Source organism: Amblyraja radiata, chromosome 1, assembly GCF_010909765.2.
Source record: "Amblyraja radiata isolate CabotCenter1 chromosome 1, sAmbRad1.1.pri, whole genome shotgun sequence".
NCBI lineage: Eukaryota > Metazoa > Chordata > Chondrichthyes > Rajiformes > Rajidae > Amblyraja > Amblyraja radiata.
In genome coordinates, this window is record NC_045956.1 from 82,520,972 (window position 1) to 82,547,017 (window position 26,046).

At 44.4% G+C, this 26,046-nt stretch overlaps 1 protein-coding gene across 1 annotated transcript in view; it reads left to right on the plus strand.

Annotated features, from left to right (window-relative positions):
- Positions 1-16,252: 16,252 nt before the first annotated feature.
- LOC116973094 (ADP-ribosyl cyclase/cyclic ADP-ribose hydrolase 2-like) overlaps positions 16,253-26,046 on the plus strand; it is a 33,757-nt gene continuing 23,963 nt past the window's right edge. Inside the window, exons 1-3 of the mRNA XM_033020827.1 lie at positions 16,253-16,452; positions 20,549-20,678; positions 24,040-24,175. Coding sequence (XP_032876718.1) covers positions 16,277-16,452; positions 20,549-20,678; positions 24,040-24,175 — 442 coding nt within the window. The 5' untranslated portion in view covers positions 16,253-16,276. The remainder of the gene's footprint in view (positions 16,453-20,548; positions 20,679-24,039; positions 24,176-26,046) is intronic.

The following is a 26,046-nucleotide window of genomic DNA, read 5'->3' on the forward strand; positions in this document are numbered from 1 at the left end:
AAGGCAAAAGGCCAGAAAGTGCTTTAGCCCTGTGCTTGATGGCCAGAATCCTAGGGGCTGAAGCAATGGCTGCAGAGTTAGTGAATGTAGACACAAAAAACCTGGAGTAACTCAGCGGGACAGGCAGCATCTCTGGAAAGAAGGAATGGATGACATTTCGGGTCGAGACCCTTCCCCAGACCTGACCAGTCTCGACCCGAAAAGTCACCCGTTCCTTCTCTCCAGAGATGCTGTCTGTCCCGCTGAGTTACTCCAGCTTGTTTTGTCCATCTTCAGTTTAAACCAACATCTGCAGTTCTTTCCTAAACATAGTGAATGTTTTGGTTCATTCTTACCAAAAATTCTTTAGATTGAACAAATTTGGCACAGTTCTTATACGGTATAACGAACAGTGGACAAGAGGAGGACCAAAAGATCTGATGGATTTAAATTTTCAGAAGACATTTGTTTACTGAACAAGGAAAGGGTGCATGGTAATATATTGGCATGGATATGGGTTAGTTAATCAACAGAAAAAAGGATAAGTAGATGATTTTTAGATTAGCAATCAGTAACCAATGAAGTGTCACCAGCATCAGTGCTGTGACCCAACTGCTTATAATCTACATCGAACCAAAAAACAAAGGGCTTGAGAAACTCAGCGAGTTAGGCAGTATATATGGAGAGACAGATAATGTTTTGGGTTAGGACCCTTCTGAGTTCCTCCAGCACTTCGTTTTTCGCTCAAGATTCCAGCAGGTGTAGTCTCTTGTGTCTTCACTCGAAGGCAATATAGCCAAACCTGCTGAAGATACATAGATGGGCTAGCAAGTAATGAAAAGGACATAGATCTATGAAGATGTATGGATGGACGAGTAACATGTGACTTATCTATCTATCTATCTATAGATTACTAAAACTCTCATCTTGTTTGTTTCTATCTATCTATGCGTGCTTAAGTGATCCTGGAACTACGCCAAAATGGTATACAATAGCGCTAAAATTTTTGCACCACTTTACTCCACCCGAAAATGACATCACAATAGAATCTCAGCTGACAAACAACAGTGTTCCACCCAGTGCAATGAGAGATTTCTTACAATGTTGTAAGGAGAGGGTAGTGGGGGATGGGTAATGAAGCAATTTTACTTAAACGTATTTAGTGGGGGAGTGCGATAGGGGAGAGGTGAGGGAGGGAGTGACTGAGGGTAGGGAAAAGGAGAGGGAGGGAGAGGTGAGGGAGGGTGTGGAGGAGGGGAGGACGAGAGGGTAGAGAAGTGGGAGGGTGAAGAGGAGTGGGAGGGAGTGTATGAGCCGCACCTGCACAGTAGGGGCTATGGGTGTGTGATGCAATATTGTGTTGGGGGAACGGGTTGCGTTGAGGGAACGGGTGAGTGGTAGAAACTGGTTGCGTTGGGGAAACCGGTTAGTGGTGGAATATTGCATTGAGGGAATGGGACCCAATGGCTCAGGGGGTAGGGAGGGGAGAGGGGTTATGGAGGGTGGGAGGGAGTGACTGAGGGTATGGAATAACTGAGGGTAGGGGAAATTAAAGGGAGGGAGAGGGGAGGGAGTGGAGGAGGGGAGGAGGAGAGGGGAGAAAAAAGGGAGAGTGAAGAGGAGGGCCGGAGTGTTGGGGGATGAAGGGAAATGAGCTGCACGCGCAATTGGGGGCTCTAGGTGAGTGTTGAAATACAGCATTGGGGGAACGGGTTACATTGGGGGAATTGGTGAGTGGTGGAATATTGCTTCGGGGAACAGGTTTCAACGGGTCCCACTTGGCCTATCTATCTATCTATTATTATATAAAACTCTCGCCCCAGATTCCGAAACGGAACTCCGTCCGGCCGTCCGTCCGGCAGCCTGGCCCACTCCCTTTGCTGGCGCGCTCCCTTTGATTCTCCGCAACTCCAAAACCGGACGCAGGACCGCCCGCTTCTTTTCCATTTCGGTAGAGATTTCACTTTTCTTTCTAAGTATCCGCTCCTCATTACATTCCGTCGTGTTTAAGTACACGTTTTTAATCAAATCCTTCCCCCCCCCCCAAATATTTCAAAACTAAACTGGCTTCTCACTCATAGATTCAGCTTCAGCACCAGCCCCTGCTGAACGTTCCATCGTGTGATGTCACAATGCCCAATGCTCACAGATGTCCAATCGGAATGGAATCATTTACATATGCCAATGCAGGAGCCCCAGCCCATGTTGAACGTTCTATCGTGTGATGTCACAATGCCCAATGCTCAAATACATTCTTGCTATAGAGTGAGTACAGAGAAGGTTCACCAGACTGATTCCTGGAATGTCAGAACTTTCATATGAAGAAAGACTGGATAGACTCGCCTTGTACTCGCTAGATTTTAGAAGATTGAGGGGGATCCTATAGAAACGTTTAAAATTCTTAAGGGGTTGGACAGGCTAGATGCAGGAAGATTGTTCCGGATGTTGGGGAAGACCAGAACAAGGGGTCAAAGTTTAAGGATAAGGGGGAACGCTGAATCGCCGACATCTTTTCCATTTTGGTAGGTATTTCACTTTTCTTTCTAAGTATCCGTTCCTCATTACATTTCGACGTGTTTAAGTGTACGTTTTTAATCAAATCCTAACCCCCCCCCCCCCCAATATTTCAAACCTAAACTGGCTTCACACCCACAGAACCTTCACCAGCCCCAGCCCCTGCTGAACGTTCCATCGTGTGATGTCACAATGCCCAATCTTCACATATGTCCAATCGGAATGGAACCATTTACATATGCCTATGCAGGAGCCCCAGCCAATGGTGAAGGTTCCATCGTGTGATGTCACAATGCCCAATGCTCAAAGACATCGTTGCCATAGAGAGGGATTACAGAGAAGGTTCACCAGGCTGAGTCCTGTTATGTCAGAACTTTCACCACTTAAAAGTGTAATGCCCCAACGCAAAAGTGTAATGCCTCCCCCCCCCCCCCCCCCCAGTTTTTCAAATAAAAACTGGCTACTCACCCATACAAGCAGCCATTTCGGTAGACATTTCACTTTCCCTTCCAGCTATCCACTCCTCATTACATTTCGTTATGTTTATGTCCATTTTTTTCTTTAAAACATTCTCCTCCCCCCCCCCCCCCTCACTCATTTTGTCGCCTCCTGCTGGCCTGCGACCATAACGGCTGCTGGTGCCCGCAGCACAACCTCACGCGACGCCATTTAAAAACGGCCTTTCGGGAACGGCTCTACTTCGAGGACCACGTCTCCCGTGGGGGCTACGGGTAGGCAACGGCTGCGTTGGGGCATTACACTTTTAAGACTCTGTGTGTGGGGATGCTTCGTGTGTGTGATGCCGCCCCGCCACCCCCTCCCCCCCCCCGTTGCCGAGACGGACCCGACTTCAACGACTTCAATATACGCTATTTTAAGACGGCCAGAACCCGACTTCGACGACCACGTCTCCGCTGGGGGCTACAGGTAGGGGACGGTCTTTATACACTTTTCCAACTCTGTGTGTGGGGGTGGTTAGTGGGGGTGATGCCGCCCCCCCCCCCCCGGGGGGGCTACGGGGAGGGGACGGCTGGGTTGGGGGGTCCGACCCCACGGGTTTGCCAGTGGTCGTCGTGTTTAAGTGCACGTTTTTAATCAAATCCTTCACCCCCCCCCCCAATATTTCAAAAATAAACTGGCTTCTCACCCATAGAAGCATCACCAGCCCCAGCCCCTGGTGAACGTTCCATCGTGTGATGTCACAATGCCCTATGCTCACAGATGTCCAATCGGAATGGATCCATTTACATATGCCTTTGCAGGAGCACAAGCACTTGGTGAACGTTCCATTGTGTGATGTCACAATGCCCAATGTTCAAATACATTGTTGCCATAGAGGGAGTACAGAGAAGGTTCACCAGACTAATTCCTGGGTTGTCAGGACTTTCATATGCCGAAAGACTGGATAGACTCGGCTTGTACATGCTAGAATTTAGAAGATTGAGGGGGTATCTTATAGAAACTTACAAAATTCTTAAGGGGTTGGACAGGCTAGATGCAGGAAGATTGTTCCAGATGTTGGGGAAGTCCAGAACAAGGGGTCACAGTTTAAGGATAAGAGGTAAATCTTTAGGACTGAGATGAGAAAAACATTTTTCACACAGAGAGTGGTGAATCTCTGGAATTCACTGGCACAGAAGGTAGTTGAGGCCTGTTCATTGGCTGTATTTAAGAGGGAGTTAGATGTGGTCCTTGTGGCTAAAGGGATCAGGGGGTATGGAGAGAAGGCAGGTACAGGATACTGAGTTGGATGATCAGCCACGATCATATTGAATGGTGGTGCAGGCTCGAAGGGCCGAATGGCCTACTCCTGCACTTAATTTCAATGGTTCTATGTTTCCCTCTCCGCACCCCCTCCCACCCATCCCTCTATCCCCTTCCCTCTCTACGCCACCCCCTTCCTCCTACCCCTCTGTCCCTCTTCCATCACTCCCCCTACCCCTCTCCACCTCCCTCCCCACTCTTCCACCTCTCCCCCTTCCCCCTCCACTCTCCCTCCCCACTCTTTCCCCTCTCTCCCCCACCCCTCTCCCCCTCCCTCCCTCCTCCCCTACCTCCCCATCCTCCCCCTCCCCCACATCTCTCTCCCCATCCCCCTCTCTCACCCCCTACCCCGCTCTCCTTTCCCTCCCAAATCTGTCCCATTTCCTCCACCTCCTCTCCCCTCCCTCCCCTCTTCACATCCCCCCCCCTCCCCCCACCTGTGTGTTTGGGGGTTGGTTAATATGAGTTTGATGCCGCAGCCCCCCCTCCCCCCCCCCTGCAAAACGCCGTTGGGGAAACAGACCCAACGGGTCTGCACTTGGTCTAGTTATTATATAAAACTCTCGCCCCAGATTCCGAAACGGAACTCCGTCCGGCCGTCCGTCCGGCAGCCTGGCCCACTCCCTTTGCTGGCGCGCTCCCTTTGATTCTCCGCAACTCCAAAACCGGACGCAGGACCGCCCGCGTCTTTTCAACTTCGGCAGAGATTTCGCTTTTCTTTCTAAGTATGCGCTTCTCATTCCATTCCGTCGTGTTTAAGCGCACGTTTTAAATCAAAACCTTACCCACCCCCCCCCCCCCCCCCCCCAAAAATCTCACAACTAAACTGGCTTCTCACCCACACAAGCCTCACCAGCACCAGCCCCTGCTGAACATTCCATCGTGTGATGTCACAATGCCCAATGCTCACAGATGACCAATCGGAATGGATCCATTTACATATGCCATCACCAGCCCCAGCCATTGGAGAACATTCCATCGTGTGATGTCACAATGCCCGATGCTCACAGATGCCCAATCGGAATGGACCCATTTACATATGCCTATGCAGGAGCCCCAGCCAATGGTGAACGTTCCATCGTGTGATGTCACAATGCCCAGTGCTCATAGACATCGTTGCCATAGTGACAGTACAGAGAGTCAGATGTGGGCCGAGGAGCCTTCAAGACAACATGAGATGTTCCCATATTGTGTGAAAATATTTACGTCATTCACCCCTGAACCTCGATAAGAACACCACCTGCACATCTTAATTAAATTAGAGAAAAACGGAAAAGAGGTCGGGCATTTACACTTTTAAGGCTCTGTGTGTGTCGAAGCTTCGTGTGTGTGATGCCGCACCGCAAACCCCCCCACCACCCCCCCCACGCGTTGCCGAGACGGACCCGACTTCGACGACTTCAAGATACGCTATTTTAAGACGGCCGGAACCCGACTTCGACGACCACGTCTCCCCTGGGGGCTACAGGTAGGGAACGGTCTTTATACACTTTTCCAACTCTGTGTGTGGGGGTGGTTAGTGTGTGTGATGCCGCCCCCCACCCCCCACAGTGGGGGCTACGGGTAGGGAACGGCTGCGTTGGGGGATCAGACCCAACGGGTTTGCCATTGGTCGTCGTGTTTAAGTGCACGTTTTTAATCAAATCCTAACCCCCCCCCCCCCAATATTTCAAAAATAAACTGGCTTCTCACCCCTAGAAGCAGCACCAGCCCCAGCCCCTGGTGAACGTTCCATCGTGTGATGTCACAATGCCCAATGTTCAAATACATTGTTGCCATAGAGGGAGTACAGAGAAGGTTCACCAGACTGATTCCTGGGATGTCAGGACTTTCATATGACGAAAGACTGGATAGACTCGGCTTGTACATGCTAGAATTTAGAAGATTGAGGGGGTATCTTATAGAAACTTACAAAATTCTTAAGGGGTTGGACAGGCTAGATGCAGGAAGATTGTTCCAGATGTTGGGGAAGTCCAGAACAAGGGGTCACAGTTTAAGGATAAGGGGTAAATCTTTTAGGACAGAGATGAGAAAAACATTTTTCACACAGAGAGTGGTGAATCTCTGGAATTCACTGGCACAGAAGGTAGTTGAGGCCTGTTCATTGGCTGTATTTAAGAGGGAGTTAGATGTGGTCCTTGTGGCTAAAGGGATCAGGGGGTATGGAGAGAAGGCAGGTACAGGATACTGAGTTGGATGATCAGCCACGATCATATTGAATGGTGGTGCAGGCTCGAAGGGCCGAATGGCCTACTCCTGCACTTAATTTCAATGGTTCTATGTTTCCCTCTCCGCACCCCTCTCCCACCCATCCCTCTCTCCCCCACCCCCCTTCCCTCTCTACGCCACCCCCTTCCTCCTACCCCTCTGTCCCTCTTCCATCACTCCCCCTACCCCTCTCCACCTCCCTCCCCACTCTTTCCCCTCCTCTCCCCCACCCCTCTCCCCCTCCCTCCCTCCTTCCCTACCTCCCCATCCTCCCCCTCCACCACATCTCTCTCCCCATCCCCCTCTCTCACCCCCTACCCCGCTCTCCTTTCCCTCCCAAATCTGTCCCATTTCCTCCACCTCCTCTCCCCTCCCTCCCCTCTTCACATCCCCCCTCCCTCCCCCCACCTGTGTGTTTGGGGGTTGGTTAATATGAGTTTGATGCCGCAGCCCCCCCTCCCCCCCCCCCCCTGCAAAACGCCGTTGGGGAAACAGACCCAACGGGTCTGCACTTGGTCTAGTTATTATATAAAACTCTCGCCCCAGATTCCGAAACGGAACTCCGTCCGGCCGTCCGTCCGGCAGCCTGGCCCACTCCCTTTGCTGGCGCGCTCCCTTTGATTCTCCGCAACTCCAAAACCGGACGCAGGACCGCCCGCGTCTTTTCAACTTCGGCAGAGATTTCGCTTTTCTTTCTAAGTATGCGCTTCTCATTCCATTCCGTCGTGTTTAAGCGCACGTTTTAAATCAAAACCTTACCCACCCCCCCCCCCCCCCCCCCCAAAAATCTCACAACTAAACTGGCTTCTCACCCACACAAGCCTCACCAGCACCAGCCCCTGCTGAACATTCCATCGTGTGATGTCACAATGCCCAATGCTCACAGATGACCAATCGGAATGGATCCATTTACATATGCCATCACCAGCCCCAGCCATTGGAGAACATTCCATCGTGTGATGTCACAATGCCCGATGCTCACAGATGCCCAATCGGAATGGACCCATTTACATATGCCTATGCAGGAGCCCCAGCCAATGGTGAACGTTCCATCGTGTGATGTCACAATGCCCAGTGCTCATAGACATCGTTGCCATAGTGACAGTACAGAGAGTCAGATGTGGGCCGAGGAGCCTTCAAGACAACATGAGATGTTCCCATATTGTGTGAAAATATTTACGTCATTCACCCCTGAACCTCGATAAGAACACCACCTGCACATCTTAATTAAATTAGAGAAAAACGGAAAAGAGGTCGGGCATTTACACTTTTAAGGCTCTGTGTGTGTCGAAGCTTCGTGTGTGTGATGCCGCACCGCAAACCCCCCCACCACCCCCCCCCACGCGTTGCCGAGACGGACCCGACTTCGACGACTTCAAGATACGCTATTTTAAGACGGCAGGGACCCGACTTCGACGACCAAATCTCCCCTGGGGGCCGCAGGACCGCCCACGTCTTTTCCACTTCGTCAGAGATTTCGCTTTTCTTTCTAAGTATGCGCTTCTCATTTCATTCCGTCGTGTTTAAGCGCACGTTTTTAATGGATAACATACCCCCCCCCCCCAATACTTCAAAACTAAACTGGCTTATCACCCACACAAGCCCCGATGCTCAAAGACATCGTTGCCATAGTTACCGTACAGAGGATAGCCTGTGAGCCGAGGAGCTTTCAAAACAACATGAGATGTTCACATATTGTGTAAAAATATTAACGTGTTTCAAACCCCTGAAACTCGATATGAACAACACATGCACAACTTAATTAAATTAGAGAAGAACGAACAATATGTCGAGATTTTAATATTCCAATCAATGCACGTTTGACATTGAGTCGCAGATGTCCAATCGGAATGGATCCATTTACATGTACGGCTTCCGACTGCATTTCTTCCTTTGATTCCCTGCAACTCCGAAACCAGACGCAGAATCGCCGACATCTTTTCCATTTCGGTAGAGATTTCACTTTTCTTTCTAAGTATCCGCTCCTCATTACATTCCGTCGTGTTTAAGTACATGTTTTTAATCAAACCCTTCCCCCCCCCCCCCCAATATTTCAAAACTAAACTGGCTTCACACCCACAGAAGCTTCACCAGCCCCAGCCCCTGCTGAACGTTCCAACGTGCAATGCTCACATACGCAAAAGTGTAATGCCTTCTCCCCCCCCCCCAGTTTTTCAAATACAAACTGGCTTCTCCCCCATACAAGCAGCCATTTCGGTAGACATTTCACTTTCCCTTCCAGCTATCCACTCCTCATTACATTTCGTTATGTTTATGTCCATTTTTTTCATTAAAACCATCTCCTCCCCCCCCCCCCCCCTCACTCATTTTGTCGCCTCCTGCTGGCCAGCGACCATAACGGCTGCTGGCGCCCGCAGCACAACCTCAAGCGACGCCATTTAAAAACGGCCTTTCGGGAACGGCTCTACTTCGAGGACCACGTCTCCCGTGGGGGCTGCGGGTAGGCAACGGCTGTGTTGGGGCATTACACTTTTAAGGCTCTGTGTGTGGGGATGCTTCGTGTGTGTGATGCCGCCCCGCCACACCCCCCCCCCCCCCCCGCGTTGCCGAGACGGACCCGACTTCGACGACCACGTCTCCCCTGGGGGCTACAGGTAGGGAACGGTCTTTATACACTTTTCCAACTCTGTGTGTGGGGGTGGTTAGTGTGTGTGATGCCGCCCCCCACCCCCCCCCCAGTGGGGGCTACGGGTAGGGAACGGCTGCGTTGGGGGATCAGACCCAACGGGTTTGCCATTGGTCGTCGTGTTTAAGTGCACGTTTTTAATCAAATCCTTCACCCCCCCCCCCCCCAATATTTCAAAAATAAACTGGCTTCTCACCCATAGAAGCAGCACCAGCCCCAGCCCCTGGTGAACGTTCCATCGTGTGATGTCACAATGCCCAATGCTCAAATACATCGTTGCCATAGAGGGAGTACAGAGAAGGTTCACCAGGCTGATTCCTGGGATGTCAGGACTTTCATATGACGAAAGACTGGATAGACTCGGTTTGTACTCGCTAGAATTTAGAAGATTGAGGGGTATCTTATAGAAACTTACAAAATTCTTAAGGGGTTGGACAGGCTAGATGCAGGAAGATTGTTCCAGATGTTGGGGAAGTCCAGAACAAGGGGTCACAGTTTAAGGATAAGGGGTAAATCTTTTAGGACCGAGATGAGAAAAACATTTTTCACACAGAGAGTGGTGAATCTGTGGAATTCACTGGCACAGAAGGTAGTTGAGGCCTGTTCATTGGCTGTATTTAAGAGGGAGTTAGATGTGGTCCTTGTGGCTAAAGGGATCAGGGGGTATGGAGAGAAGGCAGGTACAGGATACTGAGTTGGATGATCAGCCACGATCATATTGAATGGTGGTGCAGGCTCGAAGGGCCGAATGGCCTACTCCTGCACTTAATTTCAATGGTTCTATGTTTCCCTCTCCGCACCCCTCTACCACCCATCCCTCTCTCCCCCACCCCCCTTCCCTCTCTACGCCACCCCCTTCCTCCTACCCCTCTGTCCCTCTTCCATCACTCCCCCTACCCCTCTCCACCTCCCTCCCCACTCTTTCCCCTCTCTCCCCCACCCCTCTCCCCCTCCCTCCCTCCTTCCCTACCTCCCCATCCTCCCCCTCCAGCACATCTCTCTCCCCATCCCCCTCTCTCACCCCCTACCCCGCTCTCCTTTCCCTCCCAAATCTGTCCCATTTCCTCCACCTCCTCTCCCCTCCCTCCCCTCTTCACATCCCCCCTCCCTCCCCCCACCTGTGTGTTTGGGGGTTGGTTAATATGAGTTTGATGCCGCAGCCCCCCTCCCCCCCCCCCTGCAAAACGCCATTGGGGAAACAGACCCAACGGGTCTGCACTTGGTCTAGTATATTACTAAAACTCTCATCTTGTTTGTTTCTCTGCGTGCGTACGTGTGTGTCTGCCCATGTCATCCCAGAACTACACCAAAATGATACATGATAGCTCTAAATGTTTTTGCACTACCTCACTCACAATTGCCCTGTGGTGGTTTGTGTCAAGTTTCGTTCAGATTTATGTTATATTTCACAAGTTATTGACATTTAAAGATTTACAAAACCCCACTTTGAGAACAATAACTTGACAGATGTGGCAGTAGCTGGGAGATTCTGGTAGTTTGCAGCTATGACGTCACAATGGGATCTCATTTACATAACCTGCCGTGAACAGTGCACCACCTGAAAATGACATCACAAAGAGATCTCAGCTGCCAATCAACAGTGTTCCACCAAATGCAATTAGAGATTTCTTACATTGTTGTAAGGAGAGGGAGGGAGTGGGTGAGGGCAGGAGAATAATAATAATAATAATAATAATAATAATAATAATAATAATAAATACTTTATTGATCCCCTCAGGGAAATTCAGATGTCCAGAAGCCCCCAACCAACAAACCCACAGATTCAAAATGAACGCAGACAGAAAATACATAGAATACAATGTGGACACTACCTGAGAGCAATAAATACTTAAAAAGACCAATAATTAACAGTTAAAAATTAAAAATTGCAAAATGCATCCCCCTACAGCCTAGCGGTCCGAATTATAAAATCTAATGGCTGCAGGGGTGAAGGATCTCCTGAACCGCTCCGTTCTACAGGGCAGGGAGAGGAGCCGGTTGTTGTTCCGAGTGCTCTTTTGACTCTCCAGAATTACATGGAGGGGATGCCCGGGGTTTTTCAGGATGACCTGCACCTTGTGCCTCATACGCCTCTCAAGCACATCCATCCCAGAGTCTACTCTCCCCTCCAGCACTGAGCTAGCTCGTTTAACCAGTTTGACCAGCTTCTTGTTGTTTTTTGCACTAATGCTGTTGCCCCAGCAGACAACAGCGTTGAAAATAACACTTGCAACCAGTGTTGTAAAACATGTGCAGCATATCATTACACACATTGAAGGATTTGAGCCTTTTGAGGAAAAAGAGTCTGCTCTGGCCTTTTTTGTAGAGGGAGTCAGAGTTGACAGACCAGTCCAGTTTGTTATCAAGGTGCACTCCAAGGTATTTATATGGCTGCAGAGAAGAAATGTTATTTAAATATTGTGTTCAGTGGGGGAGGGAGAGGTGAGGAAGGGTTGTGTTGGGGAAATGGGTGAGTGGTGGAATATTGCGTTGGGGAACGGGGCCCAACGGGTCAGGGGGTAAGGAGGGGAGAGGGGTTATGGAGGGTGGGAGGGAGTGACTGAGGGTAGGGGAAAGGAGAGGGAGGGATAGGTGAGGGAGGCCCCGAAGCAAAGTTTTTTAACTAGGCAGTTAACCAGTCAATCTAATTCATGCAAATGTCCCTAAGTAGGTGGGTAGCAGAGGAATGAGATCTCCTGTGCATGTTCCAGGACTTGGAAAATATGATAATCTTTGTATTTGCATGTTTTTTTTAGCAGTGTTAATATGTAAGAAAAGAGCTTGGGACACATCCAATGTGTTAAGGTAACCAATAGACTGATTCCAGATCCGTCCAAAAAGAGGGAGTGATTCAAAAACACAAGGCATGCATTTATTTCTCTTTTTTTCCCAAAACATTGGCTTCGCCTCGGACAAGATGAGGACAATCAGTTGTCAATGCTTTGCATTGAGGTTCACATACATTTTCAGAACTGTAACATTTCATGTGCACAGCACAAGCAAATTGGAAATCAGCAAATGTTTATGGGGAAAATGAAATAGCATCATGTGCAAAGATCAGTATTCCCGGCATCTGACCTGTGTGTAGGCTTTTGTGGCAGCGTGCCCCATTTCACAGTGTTACATTTCACCGTTCGTAATAAATTGTTGCTTGATTTTACTGTCAAGCTCATCTTTTGAGATAATACATGGAGGAAGAAGAAGTAAGAGGAAATAGTTTAACAATATCTATACCATGAGATGTTTAAAGTTTAAAATACAAACTTGATGCAATGTACACCCATAACTACTCTCACAGGATTCCGAATTATGTCCATTACTGGGGCTCTGCTAACATTACAGGATTCCCTGCAATCAAATTCCATGAAAAGCTGCCAGGTGAAGATTTTTAATTTTACATAATCGTAATTGAGACAGGACTGAGAGAGGGCATTTGATATCAACGAGTTTGTTCATGCACTTTCAATGGCTCTTAAATGAGTACAGAGATTGTTTATATGTAGTTACCGAGCCATTGTCTTATCTAGAACTCCATCCCATGTGTTAATTACTCTGAAATGAAGGACACATTTCTGACGGAGAATGTAATTTTTAAATTAGAATTGCCGCTAAGTGAGCGGAGAACTGTGCATTTTTAAGTTGTGATTGTTGGCAAATGAGATTCTTACGTTAGAATTGTTGTGAGGTGAGCTTTTAAGTAGAATTGTTGCTAAATTAGTTTTTAAGTTGGTCATGTCCCAAAACATCACCTATTCATGTTCTCCTGAGATGCTGCCTGTCTTGTTGAGTTACTCGAGCATTTTGCGTCCTTTTTAATACATTTCTTGCCTCAGTCCTGGATTGAAGAAAGTTCTCGACCCGAAACGTCACCCATTCCTTCTCCCCAGGGATGCTGCCTGTCCCGCCGAGTCTATCTTCAGTCCTGGATTGCCCATTATGCAGAACTGGTACAAGTCTCCCAGTCTGACTGTTTAATTTTGAATTATGTTCAAATTATTTTTTATTTTATTTTTTAGAGATACAGTGCAGAAACAAGCCCTCCGGCCCACCCAGTCTGCACCGACCAACGATCCCCACACATTAACACTGTAGATGCTTTATGCATGCAACCTATAATGTAGCTACCTCAATACCACTAACCACGCCCAGTCATCTCAGTATAACTGTGATATCTTCCCCTTGCTCCCCCCTTGGTTCCAGTACGCCTGAAGACTAGATGCAGTCAGTACTGGGACGTGTTTGACATGTGCCTTTATTAAAGACTCAGTAAAGTTATAGTGTGTCAGACTTAATATCTTTACATGGTGTCAGTAAGTTAAACGCTCGCCTCCTGTTTATCGGGTTTTATTTGCTCCTAGTTTTACTAGTGTTTAATTCCCTATTTACCATGGCATTCTCGTGCCGCAAGCCCTCTCCCCTTGTCTTTGACGCTGACATTGCGGAGCGATGGGCTACTTTCGTGATGGACTACAACCACTTCATCAACATCGTGCACCGAAACGACCCTGATGCGGTCAAAGCCTCACTCCTGCTGAACCTTGCCGGTCCCGATGCTATGAAGCGTGCTCAGGCTTTCATTTACAATCCAGCGGTCCTGGATGACAACGACCAGGTCGTCGAGCCGGCGGAAACTGCCAACGACCCGGTATGTCTCTTACGCAAGTTTGCGGAGATTTGTGACTTGCCCTCCAACCGTATATTGGAGCGGGCTAGATTCTTTACAAGGAAACAGCAGCCTGATGAACCTGTTGAATGTTTTATCGCTGACCTGCGCTACCTTGCTCAGCGGTGCCGTTTCGAGAACATGCGTGATCAGCTCACCAGAGATATTTTGGTCACCGGCATGCTAGATCAGAAGCTACGAGCGGAGCTGCTGCGAAGACCGGATCTCACCCTGACTGAGGCTATGCATGCATGCCGAATAGCTGAGGTGGTTGCCCCGCTACATGGGCAGAGGGGATCTGACAATCGGGCTATTAATCTGACTGGTGTTGCTATGCCCCGTCGCAAGCAAGACAACGTTCGTCCTGCACCGTGGCTGACTTATGCCGCTCGGGTCCCGCTTGTCAAGAAGTGCCCCAACTGCAATTATGTCCACTCTATGCAGTCGCAGTGCCCAGCATTTGGTAAAGCTTGTAATTTCTGTAAGAAGATGAACCATTTCTCAGCTGCCTGTCGCTCCCGTGGGAACGTTCCTCCAGCTCTCAGACAAGTTTTAAACAACCTTCAACAAGTTGATAACGAATTCGGTTCCCAGTCTTCTGTCGACACTGCCCTCGACTCTGAGCCCAGAATTTCCATGGGAGATGCCAGTGTTTATTCTCTCCTTCATAATCAATCTCGCTTCCCCGATCCTTCTGTGCTTGTCACTGTCAACAACAAATCCTTCACTGCTAAGCTGGACACGGGGGCGAAGGCCCCCCGGTCCTCCTGTGACAGGCACCCCTACGAGCAGGAGGATCTGCAGGTACTCAATGTCAACTTTGTTCCCTCTAAGCAGCTGCAGTGCCTGGTTGAGCACACCGCCAACGACCCCGATACTAGGGACAATTTGTACCAAGCCAATTAGTCTACAAACCTATACGTCTTTAGAGCGGGGGAGGAAACCAAAATTCTAGGAGGAAACCCACTGGGAGAACGGCAGGTCACGGAAAGAACGTACAACTCCGTACAGACAAGCACCCGTAGCAAGGATCAAACTCACGTCTCTGGTGCTGTAACGCTGTAAGGCAGCAACTCTACCACTGCACCACCGCTGAATTTATTTGCTTTCTTGATTTCAATTATTATCACTCAAACTAGATTTAATCTCAGGTACTTTTGCAAGAATAAATAAGGGAAACTTTTATTTCTTTTGCCAATGTTTGGGCTTTTATGATTTAGACAATGTTATAGGATCATGTTGAAGAGAGGATTCTATTTATCCTACGCCTCAGTTCTGTTCTCCACAAATGTTACTCACTTCATCCAACTTCTTGGCTGTTTCTCTTAATATATTCTTCAAAATATTTAGCCGTTTTACCATTGAAAGAAATGATGAATTCTCCTTTCATGCAAGTGGTACATGACAATAAAATAAGATGCAGTCATTTAAAACTGAAATGCATTAACAATTCTAACGTGAGAGGATAGCAAATCTCTGGATTTCTCTGCCCTGATGTATTGGAGACCATATGTAAGATGGAGATAGATAAGTGTTTGAAAGACTGAGGTATCAAAATCTAAGGATATAGGTACAGAACTGGTACAGAAGAGGTTTGCTTAAATTAGCCTTGATATTAAATGGCAGACCAGGCATGCAGAGCAAATGGTCTAATTATTCTATTAATTTGCAGACAAGTACCTATTGGAAGTATGTTTTCGGTACAGAGGTGCATGAAAGACGCAGATAAAAGTGTAAGCAGTCTTTAGAAAAAAAAACCTGCAGTGTAGTGGAGCAGCCAGGCAAAAGAAAGCATTTTCCATGTGGATGATATTTTTAACAGTGTACTGTATTTTGGGTGATCTTTCTAAGAGTAAATTAACTCTAAACGTAACTGCATATTTTCAGGATGCAAGGAGTGTCTTGATAAGTGAGTGATCTTCATTCTAGTCTAACAGCAAGGTACCAGTTTGTAGTTCTGCTGCTTCTGCTGCTGGTGCTGATGATGAAAACATTATACTGTATATTCTACCCATATCGCTTATTTGCATATTGTGCATGAATGCACCACAAACCACATCGTTTCAGAGGAAAGAACTTTAATGAAATCTGAAGATTCACACAAAATGCTGGAGTAACTCAGTGGGACTGGCAGCATCTCTGGAGAGAAGGAATGGGTGATGTTTCGGGTGGAGACCCTTCTTCAGACATCTGCAGTTCCTTCCTACACGTGAATGAAATCTGGTTGCTTTACAGATCACACCATTGCTGATATCATGGGGTTAGATCATACTAAGTTGTACCTGTCTTCAACTGCACTGCAATATTTTTCTCCACACTGAGAGATTTAATTCTTCGGCCCAGGTTTGAGATTAGCGTTCCAGAGCAGTTAATTATTAAACCTATTTTCCCTCTCTCATTTAGCATCATGCGGTGATACAATCTTCATAATCCAGTGGTGGAAAAGTGTTTAACATTTATTCCACAGGTGTTGGTCAAATAGTAGACCCAAAGAAATCAAAATGCTGATGTGGAGCTTTGTTCTGGTTAGAATCCTATTGAGGGTTTGCTTAGCTTCTGGACATTCTGAACATGTTGCAGCAAAGTCTTGGCAGGGACAAGGTACTCTGCATAACTTGGAAGAGATCATAATTGGCAGATGCTACAACTATATCAGAGTAATAAATCCTACTGTGGGGTAAGAAAATTGTTTCTTTTTTTTCTTATATATTCATAATAAATCAGATAACTATGATCTCAAAGCAATAGCCACTTGCCTCTATTACAGCTTTTAACTGTTCCTAGTTATATTCACAACAAAGTTGACAGTGTGTTTTATCCATTAATGCCCTCCCTGTGCTGGAGGGGTTATGGCCAAAGTAGAACAATATTTCCAAACTTGAAATGATATAAAGTGAAAGCTGAGAATGCATTTCAGATCTCCAAAGGGCTCTTCTAATCAAGTTCTACTAACTGCAATATTTATTTATTTATTTATTTAATTCTTTATTTCGAACAGAAAGAATAAAAAGCAAGTGTGAAACAGCATACAAAAAACAAAACAAGAATATTTATAAAGTGTCATAAACAATATCTATAAATAAATGAAATCGTATGTGTTCGAAAAGGAGCAGGAAGAAGCCAAAGCTTATTAATTCCCACCCTTTATTCAACTGTTTATAATTATCATACAAATTTAGCAGCTATATGTACACCATATGTACACCAGCAGCTATATGTACACCAAATTATTTACATTTATACACTAATCAAATATTTACAAAGCCATACAAAAAAGAGAGAAAAAAAGAAAAAAGAAACTAAAAAACCCTCATGTACTATACAGTATCTTAGTCATATATACAACCCTTCACTCTATAATCACCCTTCCCAATACAATCAGTATAACAAATATCCCACTCACAATCACCTATCCTCATCCCATTATCCTTTAAAAAAAAGTGTTTTGTACATCTTTTAAACTGAATTATGATTGTGCTAAGTTTTATCTCCTGTTCCAGACCATTCCACAAATTCATCCCACAGATTGCTATGCACATACTTTTAAGAGCTGTTCTGACATTGAGTTTTTAAAAATTATGTTCCCCTCTCAAATTATACCCACCCTGTCTTTCCATAAACAGTTTTTGTATATTTCCTGGATGTAATTATTTCTTGCTTTGTACATGATTTGCACAGTCTTAAATTTTACCAGATCATTGAACTTCAGTGTATGTGACTTTAAGAATAATAAATTGGTATGTTCATAGATATTGAATGTCCTAACTTTGTTTCTCCCCCATGTTGAAAGGTTGTCTCCATTCATGGATTTATTTTCTGCCCATAGCTCTTTGGATGAAACCTGATCAATTCCTTCTGAAAGTAAAATAGTGTCCATTGACAAGCTATTATTTAGTGTACCCTCACAAAAAAAAATGCTTCCCCATTTCACTGATCCGTTTAAATGTGTTCACATGCTCAATTATTCTGTTTCTAATGAAAGGTTAACCAGGAATAGACATACTTATAGACTGATAGACTGCAAAGATTCGAGACACTGGAACAGTCCAATAAAAAAAAGTTCACGGAAAGAAGATCTGGCATTGATTTATCTGTGGTGTAAATACCTCCTGCGTTCCAGCATAATATTTGGCTCCTGTTCATAAGAGGGAATGGGATTGTATGTAACCTTTCTTGGTCTTGCTGTGGATGTGTCACTGTTGGAAAAAATGCCATCTGCAGTTGGTAAACTGGAGTTCTCCAGGTGTGAACTTCCCAGCACATTAGTTGGAGATTCAGCAGTAGATTTCTTTGCTTATACAAAAACAAATTAACTAAAAGAAAGATTAGCAATATGAGAACTAAATGTTGAAAATGTTGGTAAAACGTCAATGAAAAGAGAATAAACTGTCTTTTACATAGTTGCTGCAGAAATCACCTTTTGAGGTCAGAGTGGGGAACACGGGTGGTCAGGAACCTGGAGATCTTCAGCTGGAGCCAGTGTCAGAGTGCTTGCATTGTGCAGCTTAGTTTGACAAGCTGAAAGAGACAATATGAAACTCACTGGGGCTCAGCATCCTGCTCCCTTTAAACTCAACGGGATCACTGGAAATTTTCTCATATTCTGTGTACATTGTAAAAAAAAGTGAAATAAAAGTGTGTTGTTTTATTCATTGGAGTAACATTGAATATTCCAGAAAAACTGTTACTCTGCACCATCAAAGTTCCATGCGTGCTGGATTATCGTTTTAGGAATATTGTACTCGGGAATATTACAGACAACAATTTACTTCATTTAACAATAATTCTAGATTAATGCAATGCCTTTAACAGAATAAAATAACCTGAGGCTCGTTGCATGAGATTGTTGCAAAACTTTGAGTTATATACTCATATCTTTCTTATCCTTCCCGAGCCGTGTTCCTCCCCAGCTTTGCATCCACATTCTGCTGAAATTTCTGCATGCACCTCCAATTCTGGCCTCTTGCACATTTGTAACTGCTGTTATTGTTTGACCCATGTCAGTGCTTTCAACTGGCATGGGCCCAAACCATGAAATCCCCACAGCCACCACCAACCCAATAATCCTTCCCCCAAAATAGGTTCCTCAGATCTTACTTCTACCACAAAACTGCTACACAACCCTGTAAATAGCTTGGTGTCAAGTCTTGATTGATTAAATTCACATGAACTGTCCTGAATCACAAGAAAAGCAAAGGCACTGCATGAATCCTATTTGTTATGTATTTCGTTCTTCAGATGTTCTCGGCTTTTCCTGGAAACATAATAGATGCTGCTTTTATTTATCTGACGCACTGGTGCAATGGTTTGAATAATGTGTGAATTTGAACTTTTGGCATTTGCATCCAAATGGTTAAGATATTTCAGTACTTGCTGATTTTATATAACTACTTAATTGCTATAATGGGCGTAGGTGGACATATATTAAATTGCTGCTTCCAATCTCAACAACTGGAATTTGGCAGCATCACCTCAACAAGTGCCAACCTGCTTGTGATTCTAAATATACATCAAACTAGAGATGAACTGTTCCACATTATATCGAAGTTGCTCTGTGATTGAATATATTCATCAAAGGAGAAGCCGGAATGAACAAAGCCATTGGTGTTTATGCAGTAGCCTTTCCATTCATGATACTCTTCACACCTACCTCTTTGGCTTAGCCATTTGGTCTTGGATGCAAAAAATGTGAGAGATAGTATGTCTTACTATGGATATAGCAAGAGAGGTGGTGGGTGATCATCAGAAAGGGTAGTAAGTGTAGATTCAGTGCAGGAGTCCCCTATGGTCATACCCCTGCTGTGAAGAATACTCTTTTAGATACCATGGGGGAGAGGGTGGGGAAAAGAGAAGATCGTGGCAGTAATCAAGTCTATGTTCATCCCAACAGGGGAGAGAGACAGGCATCAGCAAGCGGTTGTGGTGGAGGTTTTGTTACTAAGGGGAAGAGACAGGTGTTTCTGTGACAGAGTGAGATTCCAAAATGGTTTCTGGTGCCAGGATCAAGGTTGTCTCAGAACAAGTACAGAATATCTTGAATAAGGGGATGGAAGAACAGCCAGAGATTGTAGATTGTAGATGCTGGGACTAACGACTAATGTAGAAAGAGGGACGAGGTCCTGCAGAATGAGTTTAGGGAGATAGGCAGAAGGTTAAAAAGCAAGACCCCTAAAATTATAATCTCAAGGTTATTCCCTGTGTGACCTGCTGATGCGAGTATAAAATAGGAGGGAAGGGCAGATGAATGCATGGCTGAGTACTGATGCAGGAGCGAGGGCTTCAGGTACATGGATCATTGAGATCATGTCTAGTGCTGGTGGGTCCCATGCAAGTAGCATGAGTTACACCCAAACTGGAAGGACACCAGAGATCCTTGAAGGGGGGTTAGTTTACAATAATCAGGATAGTTTGAATAATTTGGAAGGAGGGTTGGAAACTAAGTAGCAATATGGCAGTGTGGATCAGAAAATATAATTAAAACATTCTATTAATATACTTATATTAGTAGTGTATAAGTATCCTATTATATGGTATACTTTATATACCATTAGTATTTAATACTAATATTATATTAGTAATATTAATAATACTAATTATTAGTATTTTCCTATTCAATTACTGTTGATTAGTAATACATACTATGAATACACTAATATTAATTATTAGTGTAATTACTATTATACTATTATGGCTTAATTATTTCCTGTTATTAAGAAAACTAGGATCAACTACTGACTGTGAAAATATATTTGAGATTGATCATTTTATTTCAGAGAGAAGAACTGCTCGGCAATCTGGGATGCATTTCAAAAAGCCTTTGTTTATAAAGACCCATGCAATGTCAGTCCTACAGATTATGAGACTTTTATCAGGCTGGCAATTCACAAGATACCCCAAAATAAGGTGAGGCCAATTGGTAATGCAACATGACTTTTAAAAACAGACTGCTTAAGTAACGAAAGAGATTTTCTATTTCTTGTAATATAAACATACCCTCAGCCCTCGCATTTTGGAGTTTAGTAGAAGCAGTGGAATGGAGTTAAAAATAATTACTTCTGTTATTTTTAAACATTGAAAGCATTGCAGTTTATTATTATGTACCATACAGTTTAGGCCTGAAAAAGTATGATATGGTAGTATATTAGAGGAGCATCAAGCAACATCAAAGTTAATAAATTTCTTCCATAGTCTTGGAGAGCAAAGAACATATGCTCTATGTATGAAGGAACTGCAGATGCTGGTTTAAATCGAAGATAGACACAAAATGCTGGAATAACTCAGCGGGACAGGCAGGCTTTCTGGAGAGAAGGAATGGGTGACGTTTCGGGTCGAGACCCTTCTTCAAAGTCTCGCTGAGTTGCCTGCCTGTCCCGCTGAGTTAAACTCCAGCATTTTGTGGCAACATATGTTCTATGTTCTATTCTATGAACAGATTCTATGATATTTCCAATTGCAAGCATGATTTCCCTGGATGTTTGATGACACAAACATTGACTGACTATATTCCAGGCTACAATGGGAGGAAGGAAAGGAGATTACTTGGGACATGATCGACATTTTCATATTTTTGTTGGCCAAATGAGAGGTGCCAGATGATTGGAGGGCAGCAAATATGGTATCTCAAGAAGAGGAGCACGAAAATCCCGATGAACCAGCTTGTGTGTGTAACATCATTAGGGAAGTTATTTTTAAAAATAAGGAGTAGAATTAAACTGCATTTGGAAAGACAAGATTTAATCAAAGGTAGTCACAGTGACTCTGTTAGGGGGGAAATCCTGTCTGACCAATTCGTTTGAATTTTTCAGAGGTAACAAAATATGTTGATTAGTTACAGTGCAGCTGATGCAGTCCACACAGACCAGTAAAGGCCGACAGGAGATTCTGATTCAAAAGGTTACAAGGCATGGAATTTAAGGCAAGTTGGGAAATTGGATCCAAAATAAGCTTTGGAGATAAAGGGTGAACATCCACCACCTTTGTGTGAAAAAGTTACCTCTCGGATTCCTATTAAATATTTTCCCTTCACCTTAAACCTATGTCCTCTGGTACTCGATTCACCTATTCTGAGCAAGAGACTCTGTGTATCTACCTGATCTATTCCTCTCATGTTCTTATACACCTCTATAAGATCACCCCTCATCCTCCTGCACTCCAAGGAATAGAGTCCCAGCCTACTCAACCCTTCCTATAGCTCAGACCCTCCAGTCCTGCTAGCATCCTCGTAAATCTTATCTGTACCCTTTCCAGCTTGACAACATTTTTCCTATAACATGGTGCCCAGAACTGACCACAATAAAATTGTGAGATGAAAAATATTTGTGACAATAAAAATAAAAATTATATTGATATAAATTGGTAAAGTGACAGAGCCAGATGGAATTTGGTGATGAAAGCATATGAGATAAACTTGGCTTCTTTTGCTGAAACAAACAATACAACAGTAAGGGAGTTGTGGCATAGATTTACAAAACTTTGGTCATATTGCAGCAGGGGTATTGTGTACGTTTCTGGTCACCACACTGTAGGAAGGACATGTTTACACTGGAGTGGGGGCAGAGGAGATTCATCACTAGAGTCAGGATGTTTAGCCACTAAAAAAACTCTGAAATAGGCAGGCAAAAAAGCATAATAAAATTCCCAAAAAGGCCTTTATTGACAAAAAAAGGCATAACAAGGCATTTATTTCCACCACCAAAATATGGTTGAAAATGTTAATACAAAGGTATACTACATTAAATGACCAAAGTTGCCTGGTTGCTCATAATTACTGGCAATTTTTTCAAATTATCTGGTGTTAAACTATGCCGCCTGTCAGACAGAATATGCTTCAGTTGCAAAAAACGTCTGTCTACCTCAGCTGAGGTCACTGGTGCATATGCGAAACAAGCTACAGACTCAATATTCATGTCGATATCTTGTGCAATACAACTACCTTTGAGAACTTTAGTTATGTTTTGTATTTCTTCAAGATCTTTGTTAGCTAAAATCACTCCCTCACATTTTCCTTGTATGTCTTTACCTACCTCGCCAGGAACTTTACGAATATCGTCAGTTACTTTGTTGAAAACCTACAAGTTATTCACTAATGTTTTACCACGTTCCTTAAGGGAAGTGATAGCTTGAGGGAAGTTTGAAAAATTGGAAGCAATAAACACAAGATCGCGGCGGAGGGACTTTTTCTGCATGATTTCACTGATGATCCTGACTGCAGCAGATTCTTCTTCTTCAAAACAGTTGACAATTTATTTTATCTTTTCAAAATTTGCAGCATAGAAAGTATAGCAGAGATTCATGTACCCCACCTAGTCAAAGGTGGCTGAGGGGGTAGCGGAATCTCGGGTGCCATTTCCTTGAAGAACCGCACACGTGACGGCGCTTTGAGGAAGATTTTCTTGACATTGGAAACTAGGCAATCGACATTTGGAAACAAGCTACGTATGTGCTTGGCAATTCTATGAAGTCCTTGAGCTAAGCATGTCAAATGCAACATTTTGGGGAATAAAACTTTAACTCACAAACAGAAGAACATTCTCGTGTTTTATACCTTCTGGCCAAAGTACAGCAAGTGAAGATGTAATCAACTGAGCAATAGTTGAGCTGTTTGACTTCTCCAATATTTCCGATATCAACAAATACTCCTTTGCTGGTTGACCTGCCTTTTTCACGATCTAGTGCCTTAATCAGCCTTTTTTTGCTGTTTTGCTAAAAGGTTGTGCTATTTTCTCTAGTTGTCCCATGGAAAAATCAAAGGTTGACAAAAATGCTGGAGAAACTCAGCGGGTGAGGCAGCATCTATGGAGCGAAGGAATAGGTGACGTTTCATGTCTGAAGAAGGGTCTCAACCCGAAACATCGCCTATTCCTTTGCTCCATAAATGCTGCCTCACCCGCTTAGATTCTCCAGAATTTTTGTCTACCTTTCTTTTACATAAGTGGAATGTTTTATAGACTTGATTTGAGTGGAGAATACTAAGGGAAGAACCTGATAGTGGTATACACAATTTGGAGGGGCAGGAGTGGTCTGAAGTGCACAGCCTGAGGGAGTAGTGCTCATAACTTTCAAAACAGTATCTGGGAATGACAATAAAGGCTACTTTACTTTACTTTACTTTACTTTACTGGAAGTGCACTTGAATTGCCAAGGCAAAGAACGCTGCGGACCAGGACCAGTAAGTGGGATAATAAAAATGAATATTATAGGCTGGCATGGACATAAAGTGCCTCTTTCTGTGCTGTATGATGATATGACTAACTATTGATTACAGGCCTTATTCTGGGAAAACACCAAGCTTCTTGTACACAGATATGCAGATAAAACCAGAAGGATGATGCCCCTGGGTGACACTCTGATTGGCTTATTGGCAGATGACTTGCACTGGTGTGGACAGCTCGACGCTCCAGGTAAGTTGTATAGTTCCTGCTCCAATGTGCATTCTTATCAATAACACTAAGTTGGGTTTCAATTGACGAAAAAATAATGTGATTAATTGTGTAATTAAAAACATCAATCAAGTTGATAATATAATATCTATAGTTTGGATGTTTCCCATATTTTTAAACTGTCTACCCTCGTTATTACAGACCCCCTTATCTTCGATTTTTGTTACAGTGGACAGAGCGTTCCCACAGTAATCAGACACCGCTGTCTCTTTAAGAACTCAGGCCACTAATTACATTGCAGGAGATTATTGAAATTGACAAGCAATTGCTTCGATCGATGATACTCTATTAAACAATGTAACAGTCTTTAGTATTTTTAGCTTGCAATAAAAAAAGAATTTTTTTTTTGCTGTTAAGCAGAACTTTGTATTTGTTTCACGGAGTCAACGCTACACCTTACTCGGCTTTAGGGGACAATCGGCAACAGCGGGCACACCCCGACCCCCCCCCCCCCCCCCCCCCAATATTTTTAATTAAGAACTGTTCAAAATGTAAAGTGCTGAAGTAACTCAGCAGGTCAGGCAGAATCTGTGGAGGGCATAGATAGTTCGGACCCTATTCCATTCTGTGTATAATATGCACATTAATAGTAAGATTAAACGAGAACTTACCAGTTCGAAGTTTGATCTGTATTTTATGAGCAGTAACGTTGAAGGAATACATGAAGAACCGGCCACTACGCACGTGTGTCATTCTTCAAAGCAGTGGAGTGAATCACAGATACCTGTAATGACTTAAGCATAGTAAGATTAGAGAAAAGATACCAGTTGTGTTTATGATCGAGGGTGGGAGCGGAGGGCATGTATTCCCTCAACGTTACTCCTCATAAAATACAGATCAAACTTCGAACTGGTAAGTTCTCGTTTAATCTTACTATTTTACTTCGGAGTCACGTGAGTGACTACATGAAGGTTTCAAAGCTCTGTGATTCAAGCCGTGGAACAAGTCCATCATCACGTCTGCCTTGGTTTTGGGGAGAATAGTGATAACATTTTGAACATCAATATGATATATATAAATAACCATAAAGTTAATAATAATTGATAGCCCCTGTTTTTTTGGGGTAAATTATGGTACAGAAACTTAACAATGTTTCTGAAAAATTCCAGTTTCCATTACTGGTTAGTTATAATCTTTAGAATGTTCTTTCCGATGGCCATCCTGCAGTCCTGAGGATTTTATCCATAGGAACCTCCAATTTAAATGCTGCCGACGTTGCTGCAGCCTGGTGGAGTGAGATTTTAACCCAGTTAGTGTTTACACCAACTTTTGTCAATACTATGTTAGCCATTTAGCTGGCCTGGCCTGTTATTCTTTAATGAGGCTGTCTGTCGTTGATGAGAAGTTCCTCTTCTGTGCCACTGATGGTCTGGGTTTGTTCCATGTATATTTGTAGATGTCTCACAACACAGTCAATCATCTGTAGGGTAGGCTCTAAAAAAAAAATGTTATTTTAAGGCCTGCTGACCCCTGTCTGTTTAGTTCCCTAATTCCTGAATATAGAAGTGTAAGTTGCCAGGTGAACTGGTCAAGGTATCCAGCCTTAATTTGGTAGGGACTGAGTCCTTAGTGCCGTGACCTAAGCCATCAGCATGACAGTTTTGTAAAATGTCAAAAACTGTAATGACAGCGCTGTGGCTGGAGTCCAGTTCTTTAACAACGTTAAGACGATGCTGATGTCCCATATTTGGGAATACCTGGTCTTTGGGGAATTCCCATAAAAAGTGTCCCTCATAAGCTGTTGTTCCGTTCTCTTGCCATAGGTAAGTAGATGGGCCACTTCTGGCACAGTTGATGTCACTAATACTAAGCCCCTGTAGGTTAACAAAGCT